Source organism: Lycorma delicatula, chromosome 13, assembly GCF_047948215.1.
Source record: "Lycorma delicatula isolate Av1 chromosome 13, ASM4794821v1, whole genome shotgun sequence".
Taxonomy (NCBI): domain Eukaryota; kingdom Metazoa; phylum Arthropoda; class Insecta; order Hemiptera; family Fulgoridae; genus Lycorma; species Lycorma delicatula.
In genome coordinates, this window is record NC_134467.1 from 54012737 (window position 1) to 54038475 (window position 25739).

At 29.4% G+C, this 25739-nt stretch overlaps 1 protein-coding gene across 2 annotated transcripts in view; it reads right to left on the reverse strand.

The window, feature by feature from the left end:
• Positions 1-1748: 1748 nt before the first annotated feature.
• The window catches only part of Dp1 (satellite-binding protein 1 Dp1), a 115925-nt gene continuing 91934 nt past the window's right edge, over positions 1749-25739 (reverse strand). For both annotated transcript variants that reach the window (XM_075380880.1, XM_075380881.1), the window contains exons 17-22: positions 23379-23514; positions 18632-18954; positions 17670-17780; positions 14465-14662; positions 11324-11542; positions 1749-6300 (exon numbers count right to left, since the gene is read on the reverse strand). In XM_075380880.1, the coding sequence (XP_075236995.1) occupies positions 6046-6300; positions 11324-11542; positions 14465-14662; positions 17670-17780; positions 18632-18954; positions 23379-23514 (1242 nt within the window). In that variant the 3' untranslated portion in view covers positions 1749-6045. The remainder of the gene's footprint in view (positions 6301-11323; positions 11543-14464; positions 14663-17669; positions 17781-18631; positions 18955-23378; positions 23515-25739) is intronic.

Below are 25739 nucleotides of genomic sequence, written 5' to 3' on the forward strand. Positions count from 1 at the left end.
ACCGATACGTACAAATAAATGAAAGAATCGTAAGTTTTGAGGTCGAGTTTCAGATTTAACAAAGTTTTGAAGTACAACACCGGAATCTTCGGTAAAACGAGCAACAGTTTTATAAACGCTATTCGTTATCAGTCATCAAGATTTTCTTCCGGTACGCTAAATGAAGATACAGGTGATGATGTTGAATCTACCACACTGAATTCTATACTCTTATCGACTTCCCGTTACTATCACACTTGTCGTACAACTTAATGCTAACGATTCAGCGATGTAAAACACTCGTGTCACGCCAATTACTCTTTATCCGTAATTTACAAAAATTAAGGTTTTTGTATATTACGTTAAGTATACGTGTTACAGATATATATTATTATTAACTTAAAAGTTAATAATATACATCGATAACGATATAAATACGATAAATCAAAATAATAATAACTAAATATAAGATTAACCGAAACGATATTACTTTCACGATGTGACGATATCCGTCGTTACGAACCCAAGTCCAACCGTATATTTGCTCGAACAAGGGAGGTTTTGCATGTAGTGTTGCAGCGTATGTTTGACACAATTGTAAGACGACGTACGGTAGAATATATAATGCGATATCACAAGTGTTCCGATGCAGGCAGATGTGAATACAGAAGTTATTCGGCGAGTTACAGATAGACGATTAATGAAAACGATAAAGTATTAAATCTATTCGTAAATCGTTAGGATAGTACTATCGTAAACAGGGAAGGAAAGGTATTTGCAGCGAATGGAATCGTATGAACCTTAAATTCGGTAATCTTATCTTGTTATTAATACAATATTAACGGCATTAATGTTAGCGGTCTCATTGTACTTGTTTTAATCGACCGGAATGAATTCCGGTTTTTATGATTTAACTACCTTTAAATAAATCCTGTCCTTATTTTACTATTTTGTATGCGATTTATCGATTATCACTGTTGTTATTATCATCGACTTACCTATTTTCTATGTTCTTAAATTAATAAATTATATTCGTATATAAACAGTTCTAATCGTTAGTCTCTCAATATCGTGGTCGAGCCGTGAACAAGGAACAATATATAAATGCGTATCGATATAACATTTAACTTTGCAATCGCGGTTTATAATTACGCTTTAACAGAAAATAAGAAAAAAGCAAATGTAAAGCGACAGCATTTGTAAAGATACTTTTAATGGCGTATAAATGTGTGATTGTACGTCAAAATTTCATTTGGAAAAATGTGGAACAATAGTTCCCCTTAAAAAAGAATTTTTACGCTTAAAAATCTTATTTTTATAGGAAATGAAAAAAGGAGGTCGTGTGAATAATGGATTTATAAAATAATAATTCTTTATAAATTATGTAAATTCTTTATATCGTTTATAAATTATTCTTTATAATAATATAAACGCGTAAAGGTAAAACGATGTTAATTATCCGATACTTTTTATGCTTCAAAAAATCATTACTATAGCTTTTTTCCCGATAAAAATACATTTACCCATTAAGTTATTTATACGGTGACAAGACGGCTGTCGCCTGATTACACCTACTTTTTTTATAAAATATAGGAGGAAATTTTTGTAACTTGTGAAAATTGCTAAGCCTAACAGGAATCAAAACCAAGCTTCTGGATAAAATCCAGCGACCCTAACACTCTGCCACAGAGATCAGCCTTAAAACTCAACTTGCAGTAAATGTGTATATGCATATGGATATACAAGAGAAATAAAATTATTGAAAAAGCTTGTATTAATATAATTTTATTGAATCATAATATCATCATCGCTTCTTTCTATACAACTGACAATGACAACAGTACAGTCAAATGACTTCAGTTTTGTTTTTTCCTGTGAAAAAATGCAGTTCACAAATAACCATATTTATTTATTTATATATATATATGTATATATATATATACATATATATATAAAAAACATGTGTTTGCAACTTAAAACTATACATAATAATAATAACGATATATCAAATATATTTATATAATGTGTCTATATATATATTTTTTTTTATTTTATATATAAATAATACAATTAGTTACAGGCGATATTTAAATACAAATCTTAACAACCATATTTTCTGCCATAAACCATACCAGTAATCAGAGAGGACAAGATAGAATTGTCATTTACAACGATAAAAATAAATTGTAAAAATATATTTTAATACCTAAAATGACAAAAATAATAATTATAAAACAGCAGAGATATTAATAATAAAATAATGATAATAATATAATGATGATGATGACGATGATGAAAAAGGATAATACAATTTCTACATTAAAAACTTAAAAGTAAACACTTTAAATGGGAACATGTAACATACCAGTATCTTACTTTGTGTTGTTTGTTTTTAAATTTCTGTACGATAATAAATTATTAAAATTATTAGTTAAACATCTATTTCGGTTTTTAAAAGCAGGCGATTACAATTAATTAATTTGTGATTACTACCAAATATTGAATACAGGTATACTTGGAGTAATAATGTCAATATTAACCATCCATCGGGTTGACAACAGTAACGTGTATTATATTTTTTTATTTTCAAATTTTACCCAATATAAATACAAACAGCTTTTATAACAATAGAACACAACTGTAGAAGTTATTTATCAAAGGACATGATTAAACAGGAGTAGATAATTTAAAAATTGCAAAATAATTTATACTGATATACTGTGAAATAAAAAAAAAAAAAAAAAAAAAAAAAAAAAAATGTTATACCGATGTTATATAAAAATTAATTAAAGTTTATATGAAGCGTAAATCTAAGTATATAAATTTTAAGGTTACATTAAATCCTTAAAGTAATACTTTCTGATTATTATTAAAAAAAAATAGCAGGTAAAATACAAAAAACCTTTTCATAAAAATATATTTTGAAACGTTAAGATAATTAATTTCTCTTATTTGATGCTATAAAATCATATGAACACTGAATGACACTGGAATGGTTTATTGTTATCTTCACCGGTCTGTTGAGAGAAATTAAATAAACGTCAGAACAGGCGCCGTTTAATTCAGAACCTTCATAATCTCTTATGACTTTGCCAGGGTAACTTGTCATCAGTAATAACGTCAAAGAAATACTGAACATAAACATTCACGCTAAATGAAGTTTGTCGGCGGAATATATTTAATTAATAAAATCCAGTTCGTAAAAAGAAGCTAAATTAATCTACGATAATAACAAATAACAGTAATAAGAGAATAACTAATAACTATTTAACGCTACAAAATAAGAAATATTACAAATAAAGAAGTTTTCAGAGAAGCTTAATCTGCTCTTTTACATTAAAAGTATTTAAAAAATTAATGGTTTTCTGTTCTGAGTATGTACCTTAAGCGATAGAATTTTTTACATTCAATCTTGGTTTTAATGAAGTTTAAGTTTAGAAAGAAATGTGATGTTTAAGGCAAGATGCTGCTAAGTAAAATAATATCTAAACGCAAGTCTACCGCTTCTGAACTTTTAACACAGATCTTTACACAAAGCAAATGAACTGCAAAAACAATGCACGCATTAAATAAACTTTATCTATAACTCTGACAGCTTCATTTCTTCTTTAATTTTTAAGAAAGTAAAAATAAAACAGGTGGTCATTAGCATGACTCGCAAATAAAATAGTTTACTTTAGAAATATATTAAAATAAATAATCAAAAAAAATTATCAATTATTAATGATAGAAGGCGAATGAATAATTTTCATTCACAGTAAAATAAAAACTCGATAACAGAAGGTTATCTTCAAGAGTTTCTTTTACGATCGATCGATCAATCTAACCTAATAATGTTCTTTATAAACTTAAATTGCATATACATACAATAACGGATGTACATAGTTTTTTGCATTAACAAAATATAATCGGTCTCTAAAACAAAAAGTTATATATATGTATAAATTAACTCGTATGAATAAGCCGATCGCAAAGTAGATTTAAAGTACACAACAAAAATAAAATTAATAAATTTTTTAAATAATTAGGCGATATTGCGGTAAATATAAATGAAATTTAATTAATTTTAAAATTAATAAAGCTTACACTACCTAAAGAATATAGTAATGAAATGTAAATATAAATTGCCGCATAAAGCTCAAAGAGACTGAAAATTATTAAACGATATTTACCCTATTCGCTACTCATAATAAGATTTGTTCCTATCGGTATATTTTTCTTGAAATTTACTTACACGGTTTTAATGAAATTCTCTTTAAAAAACTACAACAGTAATGTAAGGTTTTTACCTGAAATTGTTAAAATTAAATAACGTTTTAAAACTGGACACCAAAATATCACACTGAAGCATTAATAATTTTGTGCTGTACACAAATCAAGATGTTTTAATAGGATTATAATAAAATAGTTGTTAGATACTTCAGAACTACTACAACCGCATAGTTAGTGTGCAAATTAAAAAAAAAAATTTAACAAAACACAAACGATATACTAACAGTTTATAACAATTTATATGCTTTACCAAATGTAAATTTTTCCATTTGATTAGCAATATCTGAACGTACACTTAAATAATTGTGAAAAAAAATGACAAAAATACACACAATTATCTTTATATTTCATCGGATTCCTAAATGGCAACAACAAATTGAAATAAGAAAATATTTTCAGAATGGAATTAAACAAAACTAAGCAAATCAGTGTATCATAAAAAACCTCAACTTTAACAGCATTGTTTGTATTAAATCTAAACAATATTTAAAAAATCAACAATAACAAAAATCCATCTCAAAATTACACATAAATGATTATATAATATGGAAGCAATAATATTCCAGTCGGAAGACTTATAAATTCAAATTTAATACTAACACCGCACAGACAATATTTTTTTTATCAAAATAATAATGGAAACATTTGTATTGATTTATAATAGTAATTAATTTGACAGAAAAATTATTTTTTGAAATTTTTTCAACCAAATTACACTACTTATCCGATTGAAAGTTAAATGATATGAATTGACCGAGCGACTATGAAATCTTATTTGGTAATTATGAAAAAATAAAATTCAACATCCAGGGTAAAATAACTGATGTCACTAATCATTAAGATGATCACAAAATAATTCATTTTTAAAGAACATTTAACATTTACAGCTTATTTTTTTTTTAAACGGATACAATTTGATTACCAGTAACAGTAGAAAGCCAATGATTCCTACTGATATATAATTATTTACTACACTATCTTTTGATGAATATAATATCAACAAAAAATCACAAAATGCTTGTAACATTTGTGCATCTGCGTCAAAGAAATATTCCCTAACTTGCTTTACATCAAATTTTCAAATAGGAAAAAAGGAGGTTAACACTGAAAATACTAATACTCAAACTAACAGTTTAAATGGAATTTAAAAAATTTTATTTTTAAGTCAAGATTTTTATGTACTAAGCTGCAAATAACAAAAATATAGTTCTACAAATTACTATTAAATAAATAACAAATAAAACTTATTGTAAAGTATGAAAAAAAGAAATATTTAAAATAAAACAATTGTATAAATCTATAGTACTTTTTTGAAATAAATTGAAAAATGTTTTGGATATCCAGAGAAAATGTAAGTTCTGTTGTGTGAACAAAAAAATTAATAATCGTTTGTCATGACTTTGATTATGACATATCCAAATGTAACAGGAATAATAAGTATTTATATGAAAATAAAAAAAAAAACTTAATAAGTATTTGTGTGTGTGTGTGTGTGTGAGAAATATAAATCTTATTTGATATATAAAATTTATTATAGATTAATAAATAATGTAGACTTTTACGCACTTCTAAGTGCTGAGTGAGCGGTATAAAGTATTTCAGTACACTTCATTTTAGTTTAAAATTTTTTATCAAGTGGTTTATGAAAATAAATTATCAGAGATGATCGCATGAAAAAAAATTCCTTTCTATGATTTGGTAGTCTCAAATAACTTAAAATATTCACTATTATGCATGAATTTAATTTATTTTTTAACAATTTACTAGCATGAAAGAAGAGATAAGAAATTATCGCTAGCGACGAGGACCCCAAGATACACTGTGTGTAGGTGTCTGCATGGAATTGCTGCCGAAGGTTGGGAATTCTTCAGTGCTGGCTGTATCGGGTGCTTTCTGTTCCCATGGAGCACCTTTTACAAAAAATCCACTGGCAGTGGATGAATTATTCTGAGTATTAACGCCTCTAGTACTACCAGAAAATGGGTTCGACTCGTTCGACTCTTCACGATGATTCGGCCGATACTCTCTCTCATAATCCATATCCATCAACTGAAAAAAAAAGAAGAAATAACAGATTTTATTTCTTGCATCGATGTAAATATACATTTGCGTATATCACTGGTATTTCTGTTAGGTTGATTTTGGTAAAATCAAGAATAGAAGAAAATTCAATCTTTCTTCTATTTTACTTTGTTAGATCAGTTATATCACCGACTGCTATGTTTACATAGGTCTTTTTTAAAAATCACTGAATAAAAATATTTAATGTATCCCCATTTTTGCTAAGACTATACGTCTATAGAAATCCTCACATCATTCAAAATTAATTTCTCTGAAAAAATTAGTTTACGCTTTTACTCGATCGTTGAGGTCACCCTCTTGACAGACACTAATTATATGATTTTCTATCCTTTTCCTACTCAGTCTGACGCTTAATCTGAAAATCGAGTAAATCATTCTTTTCAGCCGGCAGGTTACCTGGCCGAATGCGATCTAAAACGGTTGAGATAAATGAAGAAATTAATTTGACCAAATTCTAAAATGAAAGTACTAGGAAAAATAATACAACATAAATTGGAAAAAGGTTTTAATAGAACAGAAGAAGGATGAGGTTTAACGGCTAAGAATATATCTACCGCGACGGATAGATAGTAGGTTTTTATCTCTCATTTCTTTTCCTTATCTTTGATTCTTTCTCATTTATTATTGGCTCTGAGCAGTCTAAGTTTTCAACACTGAAGATGAAAGTACCTGAAAAGTCGGTGCATCTTTGGTATCTGACACAGGAAACTGCTCATAGATTAACTTATAGATTAATTGCGGTAAACATGCTTTATATATAGTCAGCCATAATAAAAGTTCTACACGGAAATCAAGTAAACATGAAAAATTATACAAGGTGGGTCATCGGATTGGAAAAGTAAAAAAAAGTAGTTATTTTAAACGGTAAATGAGGAAATTCTTCATATTCACAAATTCTGACTATAAAGCTGCATACAGCTTTCCACGAAGCTTTATCTCCAACCTTGAAGAACTTTGTTGATATGACCGCTTAACCTTAAGACTGTTTTCTTTCAAACTTTTAATGACTCGAGTCATTAAAAGTTTGAAAATACATATTGACACACCTATCTATAGGTAGGTGTGAGTTTGTATTCTGTTCAGATTCATTCGGACAAGTTTTCTGCTGATCTTACTCAGCCAAGATCTCTTGGTAATGGGTCTATTGAATAAAAATAAGTAATTAGTGTTAAGAGACTACTTGTCAGATAAGTGAACACTTTTAAGCGTAAGTTACTTCTTAATTGTAATTGAATAAAAGCAACCTTTTACTTAAAAGTAAACATTGGAAAATTTTTGGGCCGGTTAAGTTATCTCATATAAGTGACAACTTAACTTGTAACTACTCCCTTAATATTAATAAAATATATGTGTGATTTCAGTAACATAAACAAATATGTTATATAATGTTTAGTTATAGCTTTAGCTATAATTCTTTCATTACAGAGGATTTTATTTAGTCATTTGATATTGTGAATAGAATTATTAAACATGTTTTCGCGTGAGGAAGAATTGCCTACAGATACTAGCTGTGGACGGCTTTTCTTTGCAAGGCTTTTAAAAGATCGTGCTGTTGTTTTCAATAAATCCATGATCCTAGCGATTGTACAGGCCTAAAAAAAGGCACGGATAGAAATAAAAGATGAATTTGTCAGAAGTTCCGGGAAAAATTATACTATTGGAAAGTTAAAAACCTTCTTAATAATACGAAGACAGATGTACAGCAAAAAACAGAACAAAATACTACACGAAACTAAAATATTAAACTTCTTGAACGGGAAAAATCATTTCTGAAAATTTTAAATTATAAAGAAAGTCCAGTTTTCCAGAAAATTGCCGGAGGCTGTGATACTGCAAACTTCATTAATAAAGAACAGATAGGAATTTGGGTCATGAAAAGCAGAATGAATGTGTACATTCTGAATTACCACTTTACAGATTACAGTAATTAACCAACAAACGAAAAAAAGTTCTGTTTAGAAACTGAAGAAATCAAAGATTTGTCTACATCAGAACTCCATTTTGTTTTACTTGAATAACTAAACCCTGCCAAGTTGAAGCAAAAAAAAAACAACTTATCATTGACAGAATATCAGCTAGGACAAAATCCAACACTACACAGTCAAGTTTGAATGTTTTAAATTATATTAATGAAACTAACTTTGATGTGGAACGACATGGTTTCCTGTCAAAATTACAAAAATATGTACAGTTGTAATAAAAAAGATATATTAATTCAATAACTGTAGGCTAACTTAAGCTATAAAAAAAATTGATTTTTTATTTACACCAGTCATAATTTATAGAATACTAATTTTAATGATTTTCAAATAAATAAATATCCTGTTCGCTAAAAAAAAAAAATACAATAAAAAACTAATTCAGTCCAGCACCTTACCAACTGAGCTACACTAAGGCATCATTTCTTATATAATCATTACTGATTTTATTATTAATTTATTTTTTATAAGTTATTTACATTTTTAATATTTATTTATTGTTTATTATAAAGTTTAAAGTTCATTTTGTTAGTAATAAACAAAAATATAGATGTGACAATAAGTGAATTAGATTACAATTAGATAAAAAATGAAACAAAATAAAAAAAAACCAAAAAAATTGTTAGCCTTGGTTTTATATCTAACAAGGAAAGTGTTTCAATATTTCCTGCATTTTAGCTGGCCTTTTTGCCTGATGTGATCTACTTCATTTTCATCAGCACACTATTCATAGGTGTCGTCTACATTTTCTTTAGAATATTCAAAATTATCCTGTAAATATTTGCTAATGTTGTGTAACACAGCACAACACATAATTATTTTTGAAACTTTTACTGAATATACATTCACTTTGTTCCCTAAAATCAGAAATCTTTGCTGGAGCTGGCCAAATACTCTTTCAAAATGACCCTTAGCATGCGTGACATTGAACTGTCCTGTTCTCTGCTGACAGGGTTTTAAATAGCGTTAATAAACAAGATGAAATTTCGTACCTGCTTTCTCCAAGCAAGCAGGAATTAATTACCTTTAATTTGTGACGTAATCTGGTATACTGAACTCTGAGTCCAAATCCAGGAATCATGTATGCTTCCGGATCGCTGAGCGTTTACATTAGTAATCATTTCAGTTGAATCACAAGTGACTTGCACATTGAGGTTCACAAATCCTTTTCTGTTAATATAATCATATCCGAATGCAGGTAGTTTTTTAATCTTGACGTGTGTACAATCAAGTGCTCCAATAACTGTCGGTATCTGAAATCCAGTAGACCATTCCTCTCTAGCTAATTCCATCGCCTATAAGTAGGATGGAAATTTGATCTATAAATGTGCTTTCTCCTTTATGCTTTCAGCAGTGCTATTTATAGTCTTACAGACTGTTGAGTGATGAATACCAAAATGTTGCACAACTTCGGTTTGAAATCCGTTCTTACTTATGAAATGCAAAAATATTTCCATTTTCTGGTATGAGTTCAGAGCTCCTACTCTAGTTTCATCTGCTTCTCCCAAAAATTGATCTGAAAGGTATTCTATGTTTTCACTTTCAAATCGCAATAAAATCTTTGAATCGCTGTGGCTAATATCCTCTCTCCGAGTAAGTCTTCTCTTCTTTTTGGAATTTTATAAATCCTGCCATACATCTCAGATTAAAATGCAGTAGTCTCCAGCGCTGGAAGTAGTTTCAATAGCTATCTTAAAAATAAATAAGTATTACTACTTCATTTACATCGGTTCTTGTTTTTATTCGATTAAAAATAAGACATTACTGGAAAAACTTTAAGTAACATCTTGTAAGTAAGTAAATATTGATTAAATTATAAGTTTACTTATTGTAGTAAGAGAACTTAATTTTTAAGGAATGTTTTTGTTTTATTTTGTTCTTCATAAGTACTTAAAATGTTATAATTAAGAAGTTAAAACTTTTTTATACAATAGATCCAACATTCTATTGCTTAAACACAAGCATTTTACCGATTATGAATTTTCCCATCCTTATACTGTACCATTTTGATATCAGGTCATCCTTCAGTAAATGTTGTTATGGCGCCATAAAACCTCTCGCTTTGTAAAATTATGATGCTATTCCATTTGTTCTATCTGCTGCCTTTCATGAATTCTTTTTCTGCAGAATGATTTTTACTTCTTCTTACATTCCTTGCGCTTTCTGATTACTCTTAGTTTCAGTTATTAAAATTACAAGCTTGGCCTCACTTTCTCATTTCTCTGTCTTCCCTGATGGATAAAGTAGTTTTCTTTACTAGTTTCTGTATTTCATGCGGTTCTTCTGCTATACTTGTAGAGATATTATTTACAGCATTAGCATTATTTACAGCATTAGAATTCATCAGCTCTCTGATCTTATTCTGAAAATTTCTTCTGTACTGCTCTGACACTTAACTTATAAGAGGTCCTGCTGTTACATCAAATGACCCTGAGAGAAATAACACTGAATACTTAACACAATAACTGTTATGATTTCACAACATACATAATTACATTATCGACTGGCCCTTGAATAAAGGATTTTTAAACGTTACCTAACAGCTAAACTGCTTTTTGCTTAACAAAAAAACAGTTTATCGTTCAAAATTTGAATGCCTGATTAGCGTTTCAGAATCAGAACTTAGTGAATAATTTCTTTGTTAAATTTCCTAATGTAAAACATATTTTACAATTTAAAATAAAGAGAAAGATCAAAAGTTTATATTAATTAAAATGACATCCTATTTCAGGAGTGTAATAATAAAAATATAATTTTGAAGATTAACAGATAGGAGAATCACATGATAATAGTATACTTAAAAATTTTTCATAAAATTATTATCAAAAAATCATACACAGAAGGTAAAAATAATTTAATAAAACAGCTGGAGCTCACTTCCCACTGTATAAGCTGTGATCAATATTTGAAAATGAAAATAAATCACATTTTACAGTTACTAGTCATTTCCCTTAAAACTTAAATGTTCAGAATAAAATTTTACTGAATTAATTACATTAAAAAGAACTTACATATTCTTCCTGCAATTCAAGAAGATGTTCTTTGGCTTCAGCGACATCATTTTCCATACCAGTAATTATGACAACATCTGGATTTGGATCGCTTGGCCTTGCAAATTTAATTTCCACCTTATATTGGTCCATAACTTTACGAATACTTCTACCGCGTGTGCCAATCAACCTCGAATGGATTCTAGCATCTAACAATACTTCATCTTTAACCATACTTTTCTGTAACAAAGAAATAATGAAACGTAAAATACTCAATTTAACGTAAAATTAAAACCCAAACTATTTTTCCACTTTTCCATAACTAGACTAAGCAATGTCAACCGATATTGTACAACTATGTCTAAAAATATATTCTTAACATTTTCATCTGAAACAAATATTCGAAGCCTGGCTTAAGTAAATAAATCTATTTATCTTGTGATCAGTCGATGGCAGTGAAGGCAGCACATATTTCAATCCTTCCTTGCATATCTCTTGTTTGAGATAAGTACATATTCATACTACGTACTTATGTACATGTACATAGTTGTTTCAGGAAGAATATACTGAAAAAATTTTAATCTTATATTGAATTAGGCATACTGAACATTTTTAATTTTTAAATAATTAAAAATTATAAATCTCCTGGCAGAGTGGTAGCATCTCAGCCTTTCAATTGGAGGTCCCAGGTTCAAATCCTGCTCAGGTACGGCATTTTTCACATGCTAAAATATTTCCATTTCATAGTACCATGCAGAAGCTTCAAGCTTACATAGTATATAATTAATCATCCCCCAAAAAAAGGGAAAAAAAAGATAAATAACTTTCTTTTAAATAATTGAAACTGTTATTCCAAAGGCCTCTACTTATTCCACCTTCAGTGGCAGTAAAAGTGTTGTCAATGGCATCAACTATAACAAAATGTTAAGAAAACCCTGAAGAGTGTAATCAAGCAATACTATACATTCTGTATATGTTGTGTTATTAATTTATAATTGTTGTTTTTCTAAAATTTAGTCTTCAGAAAGGTCATGTAGTTGTAAGTGCATTTAGAAGTTGCTATTTAGATGTTTTTATATCTAAAATTTGCATACTGCTGTTAAAAAATCTTACAATGTATCTTGTTTCTAGGAAGTGATTAGTAGAATTTGATTCTGTTGTTGCGAGCAGTGTGTACACATCTTGTTTCTATGGGTGAATGAATAAATCTACGGGTCTGTACGATATTAATTGGGTTAAACATCACAGCTTTCTAATTTATAGCTTACATCATTGTGTTGTCAGTGTAGAATTTGATAGCTTGTACAGCTGAATATTTTATTTGTTGTTTTGAAACAAACATAGTAACCTTCTTCCCTAAAGAACACTGACAATTTAGAATGTTAGTCAATTGACTGCAGGTTGGTGCAGGTTATTAAGTATTTTCTGACCGGGCAAGTTTTTGATTTCATTCTTTACTTTATTTAGTAATTTTGTCTATAACAATGTAAGGATAGCCATTATCTTGTCGGATGTTGTATCATGTTAAGCAAAACTGTTAACCGGCAAAGATGTGTGTATTAGGCACTATAACAGATGCAAGATAACTGTAAGTTTGTTTTGTAGAGTGATTAGATATATTGCAGGTAAGTGTACAGTTATTGTGCGTTAAGGGATATATTTTTAAAAAATGATTTACTTTGAATAAGTGCTTCATTTTCTGAATGGATGTCTGCCTGGTGCAATGAAGCTCAGATGTTATGGCAAATATTTAACAATGCTGTTTCTCATGAATGGACTTTCTTTACTTTTAGATAAATAAATTGATAAGCAAGTATTGTCTACAGAGGAGTAATGTCATCAAATTAACAGAAATACAAAAGGTTGAGTTTTTCATCTTTTGGGACTATGTAGTCCCATCTTTTGGGACTATGACTTTAGTCATTCCATTATCCAAATTTCTTCAAAGGGACTGTTCAAGCCTTGTGCTCCTCCCAGTACTTTTACATATATTCCAATTTCTGTGCTCTTTCTAGTGTTGAAAATGTTTGTGTTCCGAGTTTCTTTCTTTTGAGTGTGAAGCAAGTGTTTTTGTACTTGATATTTTCATTTAATTTTATCTTGTCTGTGGTATCTTCTGGTGTAAGGCCAATTTCCTTCAGATCCTCTCTTATCCCACTAATCCATCTGCATCCTGTCTTGGTATTTTTCAGTAGAGCGTTTACCGAAATAAAAAATATTAATGAAATTAATATGCCGTATAAAAAATAAAAACATTACAACAAAACCGAGAGATATTACACAAATGTAAAATTGAATTAATTTCGGTTTTACAAGGCTTGCTAATATGAACAGTTTAGAGCATCTACATTAGCCATATAAACTAAGATATACTTGTAGAAATACTCCTGTATCGGGCGTGTGGAAATAATGATGAACTCTGAACTTATGATGCTATTCTTAAAGCCACATAAGAGGAAATGAGAGTCAGCAATACAGGCATCAGTCATTGTGGCCTGCACTAAATCACCGTAATACATGTGATATTATTAATTAGCTGTGTTTGAAATAATGTTGGCTATCACAAAATTGTAATACAACTGTCAATTTTCACAGTAGAGCGGTAACATCTCTACCTTTCATCCAGGGATCCTGGTACGAATTCTGGTAAGGCAAGGCATTTTTCATACGCTACAAAATTCAATTTTCATATTCTTCACGTTCAAACTTTTCACAAACTTCTGCAGTGAACTAATGAATTTAATTCATTAAAAAAAACCTGAATGTAACAGATGAAGTGAATTTATTTTACTTCATATGTCTCTATCTACAAATAGTGTCATGTGCTGTCAGAGTTAACAGATGATCCTGTCATACTCAAGAAACAATTTTTAATAATAACATCTACTACGCATGCAAGGTGATTTTATTATCATCTAGTCCTATTATAAGAGTATGCAAGGCCTAAGTAGCAAGCCAGGTGAACGCAGCAAATTTGTTTATTCCCAGCAACACACAACTTAACGTGTCCTAGAGATGAAATTTATCTCCTCCAAATTGTTACAGACAAGAATTATATCAGCATGGTTTCACATAAAAAAACATTGCCAATAATTTGATTCAAACAGTTTAGAACAGTAAATTTTATAAGTAAATCTATTACCAGTATAAAGTATTCATTACCAATTCATTAACTATCTTCATTATGACATTACAAGCAGCTTCTGCTTTTTCCTGGTATCCGACAATGGTAATAGTGTTTTCTTCTTCACTGCCACGTGGTGGAAGATTTATCTGTACACCATGATCATCCCTTATTTTATTGATAACAGAACCCTTCTTACCGATTATCTTCGGAAAGTATTCGGCTGGCACGTTCAACTAGAAAGCAAAAATAAAATCATCTTCACGCCTACTATTACACATAAATGTAAAAAAAATCTCATATCAACTAAGGCCAAAATGTAATAAGCAATCAATAAAGGATATAGCTATTTCACATTGCAGCCCAAATGAACAAGGATCTGCTGATAAAGGAAGAATCTCCTTAACTTTAGATGAGTGCAAAACAAGCAGGGTAATAGGATTATAACATTTTTTTTAATTCAGCTATGAAAGAAGTCCTTCAAAAGTTAAGTAAGCATAATCAGTGTAAGTAGTCAGTGCGATTAGTTTATATGTCCGAGCTTTAGCCATTAGCACAGTAATGTTTTCAAGGGAGAAAAACCGATAACGCAGACATATAAACTAATACATGAAACTGAATGAACAGGACTAAAAATAATGACATAGGAACACCTTCAATGATGTTAAGTACAATACTAGTATCTAGAAAATTTTCATCTAACCGTGAATTAAATTAGTTAAATACATTGTAACCGTAATTATGATGAAAAAACTATGTAGAAATAAAGAACCATATAGATTGAATGCGACCAAATTGTTTTTGTTTTGATTGTATTATATTAGCATTTAAATTTATATTAACAAAAAAAGATAAATGGCTGCATAAGATCTACATGCAGTCTATTATATGAGGTAAAAACATTCAGCTCAAACAAAAGTACACAAAGTAGTAGACTGATGTATCAACAGAAAGAACTTTAATTCGATTATAGAAGCAAATCTACATAAACACAACAAAGAACTAAGAAAAAATAACTTGTACCCTGACAATAAATCTTAATATATTGAAGTTAATATAAATAATATTTACCACTAAATTTAGTAAAAAAAATACCAAGGAAGACAACAAATTTCTTGAACTCATCACATCATCATCACAGCTGTCAAATAATTTAAAAATTGGCTGTATTAATCATTTTTATAACTGTCTTAAAACTTCTTCAGCCAGTCATAACCATTACAGAAACAATTCAATTTTTCTTTTATATATATTTGCTGTTAATTAAAACCGTCCTGCCAATTTTATTTAAAAAAAAGGAAAAACTATTATCCTGAGTCTCATCGCTCATGAGTTTGCAATTTAAAATTCAGAGCTAAATGGATATAATCAAACAAAACATGATTATAGCAGTTTGAAAAAGTTGGCAGAACTGTTTAAAATAACAGGAAATAGATACAAAAAGCAATCTAATTGTTCAAATAATGATTATGATCAGGAGAGGAAATTTTGACAGTTAAAAAATGTTATTCATTATGTACTTGTATATTTATAAAAATTATTTTCAATGTTATTTCAGGTGTCGTGAATGAATTTTAGTATCAATAACAGGTTACATGATTTATACATGAGCCGGTGTATTCAAATATATTCTGTCTTAATGAAATACCTCTTACTGTGACAGAAACACTAATAAATGTCTGTAATTATTTAATTAATCTTACCCAATAAAAAACTATTGATAAAACAAACATACATGGTAAAAAATTTTCTAGAATTACTTTTCTCTAAAAAAAAGATCAATCCGAACATGAAAAGATATATCTTCTGTGCTAAACATGCTGAGAGCACATTTGTAGCAATAATATTGAATGTAACTAATGTGACAAAAGCATGATTTACAAGAATATTGTAACAAGACTGGTACAGTCGGCCTGAGCAACAGATTTTTACCGATTATTATAATAGTAATAGAAAATGTAAGTAATTACGAGAATCCAGAAAGGGATAAAAAGAGAACCCTTTTTGCAAAGAATAGGTTCGTTTTACAATTGTCTTTTGTTATACTGCCCGCTAACACACAATGCACACCTGTTGTATGGTGAGAAAAGACAAGGCTTGGAATTCATGAGGACAAAGCCTCTGTCGACTCATCTCATACTTCGACTTGGATCTGATTCTACAAGTAAATAGGCTAACAGTATAAATAGCCCAGTAAGACCAGCTAAAAATCAGTTCAGCAGAGAGTTCTGCGAACCAGTCTTCGAGGTGTTATGGTGTCAATCCCACAAGGGCAGTTCAGCAAGGAGAGGCTGCAAGTTGTGTGGAGTTCGGTGGAAATCCGGGAACCAGTCTGCGAGGCATTACAGCGTCAATCCCGCAAGGGCAGTTCTGCGAGGAGAGGCTGAGAGTTGCATCAGTTCAGCAGAGTTCTGCGAACCAATCCAGCGAGTTATGACTTCAGCCCAGCAAAGAGAGTCACAGGTGTGAGTCTGCGAGACGTCAGTTCAGCGAGGAGAGTATCCAGTTCGATACAATTAAGGTGACGTCTCGAGTAATTCACTAACCAAGAAAGAACTATAAGCGAGTTACAATAAAACTTTAAGTGTATAAGTGAAATAAATAATCCAATAGACTTCATTCATAAACTGCTAAGATAGACAACAAAAGGGATTTGCAAGTGACTTTTTAAGACTGTTTGTTAATGGGTCTGAATACTAGTTTTCTGTTTATATACCTAGAATAAATTTCGAACGATTATTTATTTTAAACTCTCTTGTGTGTAATCTGTATTTACTAATGACATTTATCACTATTTGATGCGTAATATCTTGATTGTTATTCTTTGTTGATTACACTAACATTTTTAACTGTTTTTATGTCATATAATAACTGTTTACTACTATAATCCTGACTATTATTGTGTTCTAATAACTATATTAATATTTGTGTTCATTAACTATTTTATTATTGTCACTTATTATTATTACCATTATTGTATTTATCACTATTGTTATTAATTTGCCTGGTTGTAAAAATCAATAAACTATAATTATATAAACATTATAAATTGTCAACAACCTCTCAATAGCCTGATCGAGCCGCGCGGAAGTGAACCACACTTCACGACAATATGTTTAGAAAAACAGTCAAATCACTATTCTCAGGAAACAAACACGACCACAAACTTGTATACAGTGTTCAAATACCAAAAGCTATTCGACAAGAACCCCTCACCATCCAAGGGTTTGATTCTCAACATACCTTAACTTCAAATGATTTCCGCCTGCGGTCCTCATTTTCTGCATCAATTTCAATCATTTTATCTTGGATAGCTTCTTTAGCTAATTTAATATTGGCACGGGAACCATTAATCTAAAACAAAAGAAAATTAAAATCATAACAATAATTCTCTCAAAAATATATGCATATGAATGTCTACTAAAATATAAGTTCTATAATTATAAAAAAAAATGTCAACAATAACTGAAGATGTAAACAGAATTTTTATTTTCTTTTAAAGAAAGAAAGTGTGCAGTAAATATTTAAATGCTAGTTTCTTATTAAAAGATAATTTTTTTGTTTCATAAATTTGTTTTTTTTTTTTACATTTCCATTCATCAAAGTGCTAGGACTAACATTATTTTATTACTGAGATGAAGAATGGGATTTACTTTCTCTTGACATTTCTGTTTATAGGTTTATAAATGTAATTATACAGTAAATAAATAAATTTTTTTTGTTACAAATTTTTTAATTTGAAATATCAACTGCTTAAAAGTTCTTACTGCATATAAATAAATAATTATTGAAATCAATAGAAAAACAAGATTAACTGTTTAACATACATTTTTAATTTCATAATACTTAGTTTACTTTCATAACACTTAAATAAATATGCTACATTTTTATAAAATCAACTGTGTACTTTTCATTTCAATCACTTTTACTTAGACATTCCCTTAATACATAAACGTAAAACTTTAGAAAATTAATTACATGGAAATGCAAGTAATATTGACACATGACAAACAAATTCATTCTGATATTTTGGTTAACTCTTTTAGGTCAACTAATCACTGTAAGTTTTTGTATACACTATTTACACCATTGAGCATCTGCTAATAACTCAGATTTCATAACATTACACTTCAACTACATAGAGTAGAAAATCCAAAATAATAAAAGTATGTTTTTAAATATCTAAACGAATACAGAACACTTACAGTAATGGTATCAAGATGTTCAGTGCTTTGCGGTACATTTATGTGAACATCATATCGATTGCTTAAATCCCTAATAGTTTGTCCTTTAGTACCGATAATTGCCCTGTGATAATCATATGGCACATCTATAGTCTCTGTTACTGGTACACTGTCCAACAGAGCCTGCTTAGCGGCCTCACATTTCTCAGGTTTACCAGTTATTAATATTATATCGGACGGTAATGGACGTTGTGTATCCCCATTCATTAACTGCTCACTGCCATCGTTATCAATTCCATCTAGTTGGTGTCCATCGTAATCACTATTCTGATGAGAGAAATCGTCTGAAAAAAAAAATATATATATTATATAGGAAAATCATATTCATTAACAATCAATTTAATAAAGCGGTTGTTAATGATAAATTAAAATCAGATTAGTAAATGCTGCCGATTTTATATATATAAGTAATCTCTACTCATTTGTTCACAGAGAAACAAAACTGAAATAAATATTAAAAAATTTAGACCAAGAGATCTGCAACAATGATGGAGATTAATCAGAGATTTTAGCAAAGACAAAAATCATCTGAAGAGGGGGATTGCAGACAAAATTGCAAAAAAAAAAAATTAATTTTTTAATTAATTTTTTTTTGAGGTGGATGTAATTTACTGCACCAGTAAATTACATCCAACTCAAAAAATCTTTGAATACCGATGATGCTATGCGTGTTGTAAAAGTTAACTTGTAGATGCAGGTATATCTTTGGGGGGGGGGGGTAGATGTACAGCATTACAAATAAATTACTATCAGACAGATTGTATGAAGTCATCAAGCATTTAAAATTTAAATAACCATAAATCATTTACTTTTAAAAAACTATCGCACAAAATACACACTGACCTAAGGTATAAGAGTAACAAAAAAAATTTAAATGATACGTAGAAGTTGAAAAATATTTATAAAATCTTTTAAAAATTTCACGAAATAAAATGCAAAGCAAAATGAGTGACAAATCGTCTAAAAAATTAAATGGAGACTATTCATGTAATGCAATCTAAGGATCACTTTACTGCATCTTATCGTACTATTTTTGTATTATAATCAACACTACTTAGGATATAAATTATTCTAAATAAAAACATTTCCTCATATAATATTTTAACATTTTCTTTAGGATGAATTTTTGTATTACACATATTAAAGATTTATTTTTGTTTTCTGTTAGACACTGTGTAAATGTAAATGAGTAACTTATGTATGTATGTATGTATGTATGTATTTTTTATGCTGAATCTCAGATTTTTAGTTTTGACCCTTAAACTTCTTAAATAATAAAATACAAAAATTATAATTCCTACCTTTATTTTGTAGACATTTACATTTATCTTAATTCCTTTTTTCTTATTTTCCTTTTGTGTTCAGTGAAGTCTTTTCTTTTATCATCCAGCAATAGTCACTCATCATAGATTCATCCCATCTGTTTTGATAATGTTGTTCCATCTGTAATATATCTTGGTGGAGCCTTTCTCCTTCTTTGTCGCTGATGTCACCCAAGTTTAAAGGGAAAAAGTCCAAATGAGAACGATAAAAAATGAATTTTCAATGACATTCTGCAGCCTAAATATTAGTAGTTCACTAAGAGTTCATTTAAAACTGACCATGGTTTTCAGCTTTTTTGTTTCCAAGAAAACCAGCAACAACATCTTTGAATGACTTCCATGCTGCTAGTTCTTTAAGAATCAGTTTGCTGTCAAATATATTAACACAAATTAATTTTCTTATTTGTGGTCCGATGAATATTACCTCTTTTAATTTGGCTTCACTTAATAGTGAAAAAACTTCAGCTAAATATTTAAAGCTTAAAGCCGTTCCATCTTTATATAATGCTTTTACAAAATTCTTCATCAGGACTACTTCCACGTGTAGAGGAGATAAAATAATACAATCTGCTTCGACAAGGGTAATATTGACAACATTTTCCTATACTAAGGTGAACTGATTTTGGCCAGTCTTTAACTATGCAGTGTTTATCTGCAGCCCAACTACCCCACAAACATGAGAAACAGATATATCTTGTAAAGCCACTCTGGAGACTGAGAAGAAGACCCAAAGAGTTGGTCTAGTTGTGAACTTGTCATCATAAATCAGCCGATTTCAAAGTCAAGAGTTCTAAGGTTCAAATGATAAACCTGAAAATAGAAGCGATTACTTTTGTACAGATTTGAATACTAGATCGTGGATATCAGTGTTCTTTGGCAGTTGGGTTTCAACTAACCACACATCTCAGGAACGGTCCACCTGAGACTGTACAAGACTACATTTACATTCATAGCTATCATCCTCATTCATCCTCTGACGTAATACTTTACAGCGGTTCTGAAGGCTAAACAGAAAAAGAGAGGCTGAGAAGAAGCCCTATCGCTTTCAGGTCAGTGATGATTTGCCAGGAGCGTTCATAATACTTAATAGCTTTTAAAATTTTTGACGTACTTCCATATGTTTCTTTCATTCCTACACCATGTGATACCGGTATAGAAGAAAACTTATTCGAGTTATGCAACAACACTGCCTTTAAGCTTCATTTTGATGAATCTAAAAATAAATGCCGATCATGAATAACATATGCAATTTCTAGTTCAGACAGTAGCCTCCTAATATCATGGCAGGAACAAATTAAACCATCTATTCTAAAGTATTTCAGTAAATCTTTGTTTTGATTTCTATAAACAGAAATTTTAGAATCCTTGTTTAATAAATTCCATTCTTTAAGACTTGAACCTAGGAGTTCTGCATGTTGTTTCGACAAATACAACTCACGAATTAGGTCGCTCACTTCTGCTCGTGTGATGAGGTTCTAAATTTTTTTCCAAGAAAGAAATTTAGAGCAATTGGAATCAGTAAATCAACACCATGAAGTACTGGTCCTATAGCTGAATGAACGCATTTGTTAAGGAAAAATAGCAGTCATCATAATGGTTAGTAGGCTCTCGCCAAATCAGAGACATGCCAAACGCTGATGTTCCTTTTTCCTTTTAACCACCGGGTTAATTTAACATAGCACATGACCCATGCTATATGTGGAACGCAGGATTTATCTTGGTGTTCCAAGGGACAGTCAAAATAATGTTTGTAAGCAGTTTTCAGCAGATTCAATACTGGTTTACACTGACCTTCTGTGACCAATTCTCCACAAACATGACAAAAATATTTGGAGAATTTTTATAAGCCTGATTTTATTCATTGTAAAATTCAAAATGTTTTAATGAATGAAAATAAACTAAACTATTACAGAAATACTTAATTATAAAAATAATTAAGTTTTAATTACTTAAAATACTTCATAAAACTGTCTGACTGTGGAGTGCAATAAAACACAAACCCACGCGCGTGCACTAACAATTGTTAATGTTCAATAAAATACCAAAAGTTGTTCTGTCATAAATCTTTCACTAAATTTACAGCATCACTCAATCATCACTCTAAATGGCATCACGATCTTTATAATACGTGTATGATAAAACCACTATTGCAACTAAAGAACACAGCAAGTCATACCGACAGCTGAACTCATACTGAACAAAGTTTCATCATGTTCAATTACTCATTAATTGACTCAGCGACATGTATAGACATGTCGTCTGGCTTGACATGAAATGACATCATTCAACTGTTATGTATCAAATATAGGTCTACAGCACACATCAAAATATAAATCAGATGTGAATACGCATACATACAAGACGTACTAACTTATATTTATTGTTTGTTCCACGAATGGAACAAATAAATTTAAGGGGTGGTAATTTAGGAACATTAAATGATGAGTTATTTCGGAATACATATTAAGATACAGCATTTAGAACACTATATAGAACACCTATTCCCTTTACAGTTCCAAATTTTATGTTGACCAGTGTTATCAATCAACGCAATATAACTCGCTATCATGTTATTTGGCTATAAGAAAGCATTTAATATTACTAGCAAATAAAATTTGGGCTCTGACTTTATAATATTTTATTTTATTTAAACTGTTTGCTTATAACAATTACAATTTTGAAATGTAAATGTATTTTTATTAATTATAATAATTTTTTTAAATTTAAAATATAAATCTATCATTTTTACGACATTAAAGTTCATAACAAATAGAAAATCCTGGTACAATAGATAAGAAGCAAAAGTGATTTCTTGAATTTACATTATTTCATTAATCAAATATTAATTAGTATAACTGAGTTATACAAAAACAATTAAAGGGAAGAAAGATTATAAACAGTCATGTTAATTTTAGCTCACACAAACAGTTTTTTGCCGCTAAGAAAAACAATTTTTTAATGGTTTGTTGTTTTTAAATGTCCAAAATGTTCCATTCAGTTTTATTACAAAATTATTCACTTCACATAACCTGGAAGAAATGTTTTTACCAGAATATAAAAAATCAACTGAAGCTTATCACAACACGTTAAATTTTTAGATTAATAAACATGTAAGGTGAAAATTGTTTGTGGCAAATCAAAATTCAGTGTTAAAACATTTTAAAGTACGCTATGTTTAGCAAATAACAAAGTCCAATACATATCAAACAAATAATAAAATACTGCTGCGTTTGGAGATCATATTTCTAATATCTTCTTTGATATAATATTATAGTTACATTCTTTCACGTCTTTTACTTAAACCCAACTATTAGCTCTCTCATAAGAGCAAAATGGATTTTCAGTTTTATTTCATTTTTTAAAAAATAACAATTACCTTAACTCACCTTGATTAATACGTTCTGGGAATTTGATTTGTACATTATATGTGGCACATAACTCTTGAACTTTAATATGCTTATGCCCGGTTAAACTTCTGTGATGTTGATTCGGTATAATGCATTCGATTGTGACTTGATTTTCCTGCAACACAAAACAATTATATAAAAATTAAAAATCAATATTTTAGGTATCTGCAAGACATATTACTGGAATATTGTACATTCAATATATCAGTGAACCTGGAAGTAATACTATGTACTCGTGTAAAAGTTTTCATATTCATTCTCAGTCTACCAATTCACCGGTCCATTTTACATTAAATTTATTTTAAATAAATATGTTACAATTTGAGTTTAAAGAAATATGGTAAATTATAAAAAAATTTAATGTAAAATAAAATTAAAAGATTTCCTGTAACAAAAACTTCAGATTTTGTCATATAAAATTATGCTAATTACTAGTTTCATTCTAATATTCTATAGGATTCAACGATCATGCTCTGTTGTTTCATGTGTCACATTAGGTTTTTCGTGCTTGAACTTTCCTGAAAAAATTTTTTCTGGCACGAGTAGACAAAATAAACATGGCTTGACAAGCACAACTTAATAGATTTAACTTCTGAAATACTGAGGAAATGCTTTACATATCAAGGAAGAAAGTGAGGATTTGTATCAAAGTAAATCATGAAAGAATATGAATCACAAGATCGGGTTGGATGCAGTCTTATTAAAAAAAAAAGGTAAATGTACAGCTACTTGTTTTATTGCTGAAAAATAGTATTATTTAATAGAAAAAGACAATTACGGAAGAACCTGAAATACTAAGACAGTTATAAAGAACATTAGCTTATTGAACTGGCTAATTAATTTTTTTTCCATTACGCTTTATTTTGTTATCCTTTTCTATTAAAAATATGTAACAAACAGTTTATAAAAGTAAAAAAAATTAACTTACGATAATTTAATAGAACCTAACTTATATACAGAGTAATTCACGAAGAAAGAAACAATTTAGGAACTGATTCTAGATCTTGAAATAGGAAAACATTTATACAGACATAAAAGTTTATTTGTCCGAAAATGATTATGGCAAACAAAAACTTTCACTTGGATTTCAGTTCCCTCAGTGAAATGAGATCATATTGAAATTTTTAAGGCTTATATAAGGGTAAACTTGATAGTTTCTTATGTTTTTTGACCTGAAAAATGGAACAAAACAGGTTCCAGAACTGTATTTCCTGTTGTTTTCACAATATCCAATCTAAAACACAAAAATTTGGTGACAAAAAACACGTTTATACAAGTTTGAAGTACAATAACTTTGTTACACGACTAATAAATGCATAAATTTTATTATCAAAACTTGTAGAGAATTCAAATCTGATAAAATTGATGTAATAAAGTTTAAGAAAAAAAATCAACTTTTATTATTAAAAACAAAACTTAACAGATAATGTTATGAATTTGTATAAAATTATTTATTTACTTATAATGGCATAAACAACAACACATTGAATTCACATCGGTGGTCTGAAGAAACCCCATATGCTGCAGTTGAATCAAATTTCCAGCGATAACTTTTGGTGAATATTTGGTGATTGACAACCAATTAATAGGCCCTTTCATACTATAAAAATGTGTCATGGAGAAAAATTATCTGGAATTTTTTTACAATGAATTTTTTACAGTAGTAGTTAAAAATATATTTATGAAATGAATTGAAATTTATGAACTGAAACTTGATGAAATATCACCAACACATTTCACGAATGAAATAAGACAATTCTTAGATGAAAAATTTACTGGTAAATGGAACAGATGAAGAGGACCAGTAAATTTGTCACCTAGATCACCGATCTTACTCCTTTGGATTACAGTTTATGGGAAAGGATGAAATGCAAGGTATACAAGCATGCAAGGTATACATGTGATGAACTGATCACTTGCATTCTCAATGCTGCTACCCTCTTCAAGGAATGTGAAGATATCATTAGGTTGGCGACAGAAAATGTAATGAAACGAGTTTAAGTGCATCGGTGTCAACAGTGGAATTTTTGAGCATATATTGTAAATTAATATTAACCACAGTGAGTATTTTTAAAAAAATAAATTATAAGTATTCTAATTTTTCAAAGGTCTAAATTTATTGTAATAGAAACAGCTGATTTTGTTTTGGTTTTTCATAAACCAGAAACTTTTTATTACATCAATTTTCTCAGAATTAAATTCTCTGCAAGTTTTAATAATAAAATTTACATATTTTTTATGTCATTTAACAAAGTTATTGTACTTCAAACCTACAGAAACGAGTTTTTCATCACCAAACTTTTCTGTTTTAAACTGAATATCATGAAAACTATGGGAAAT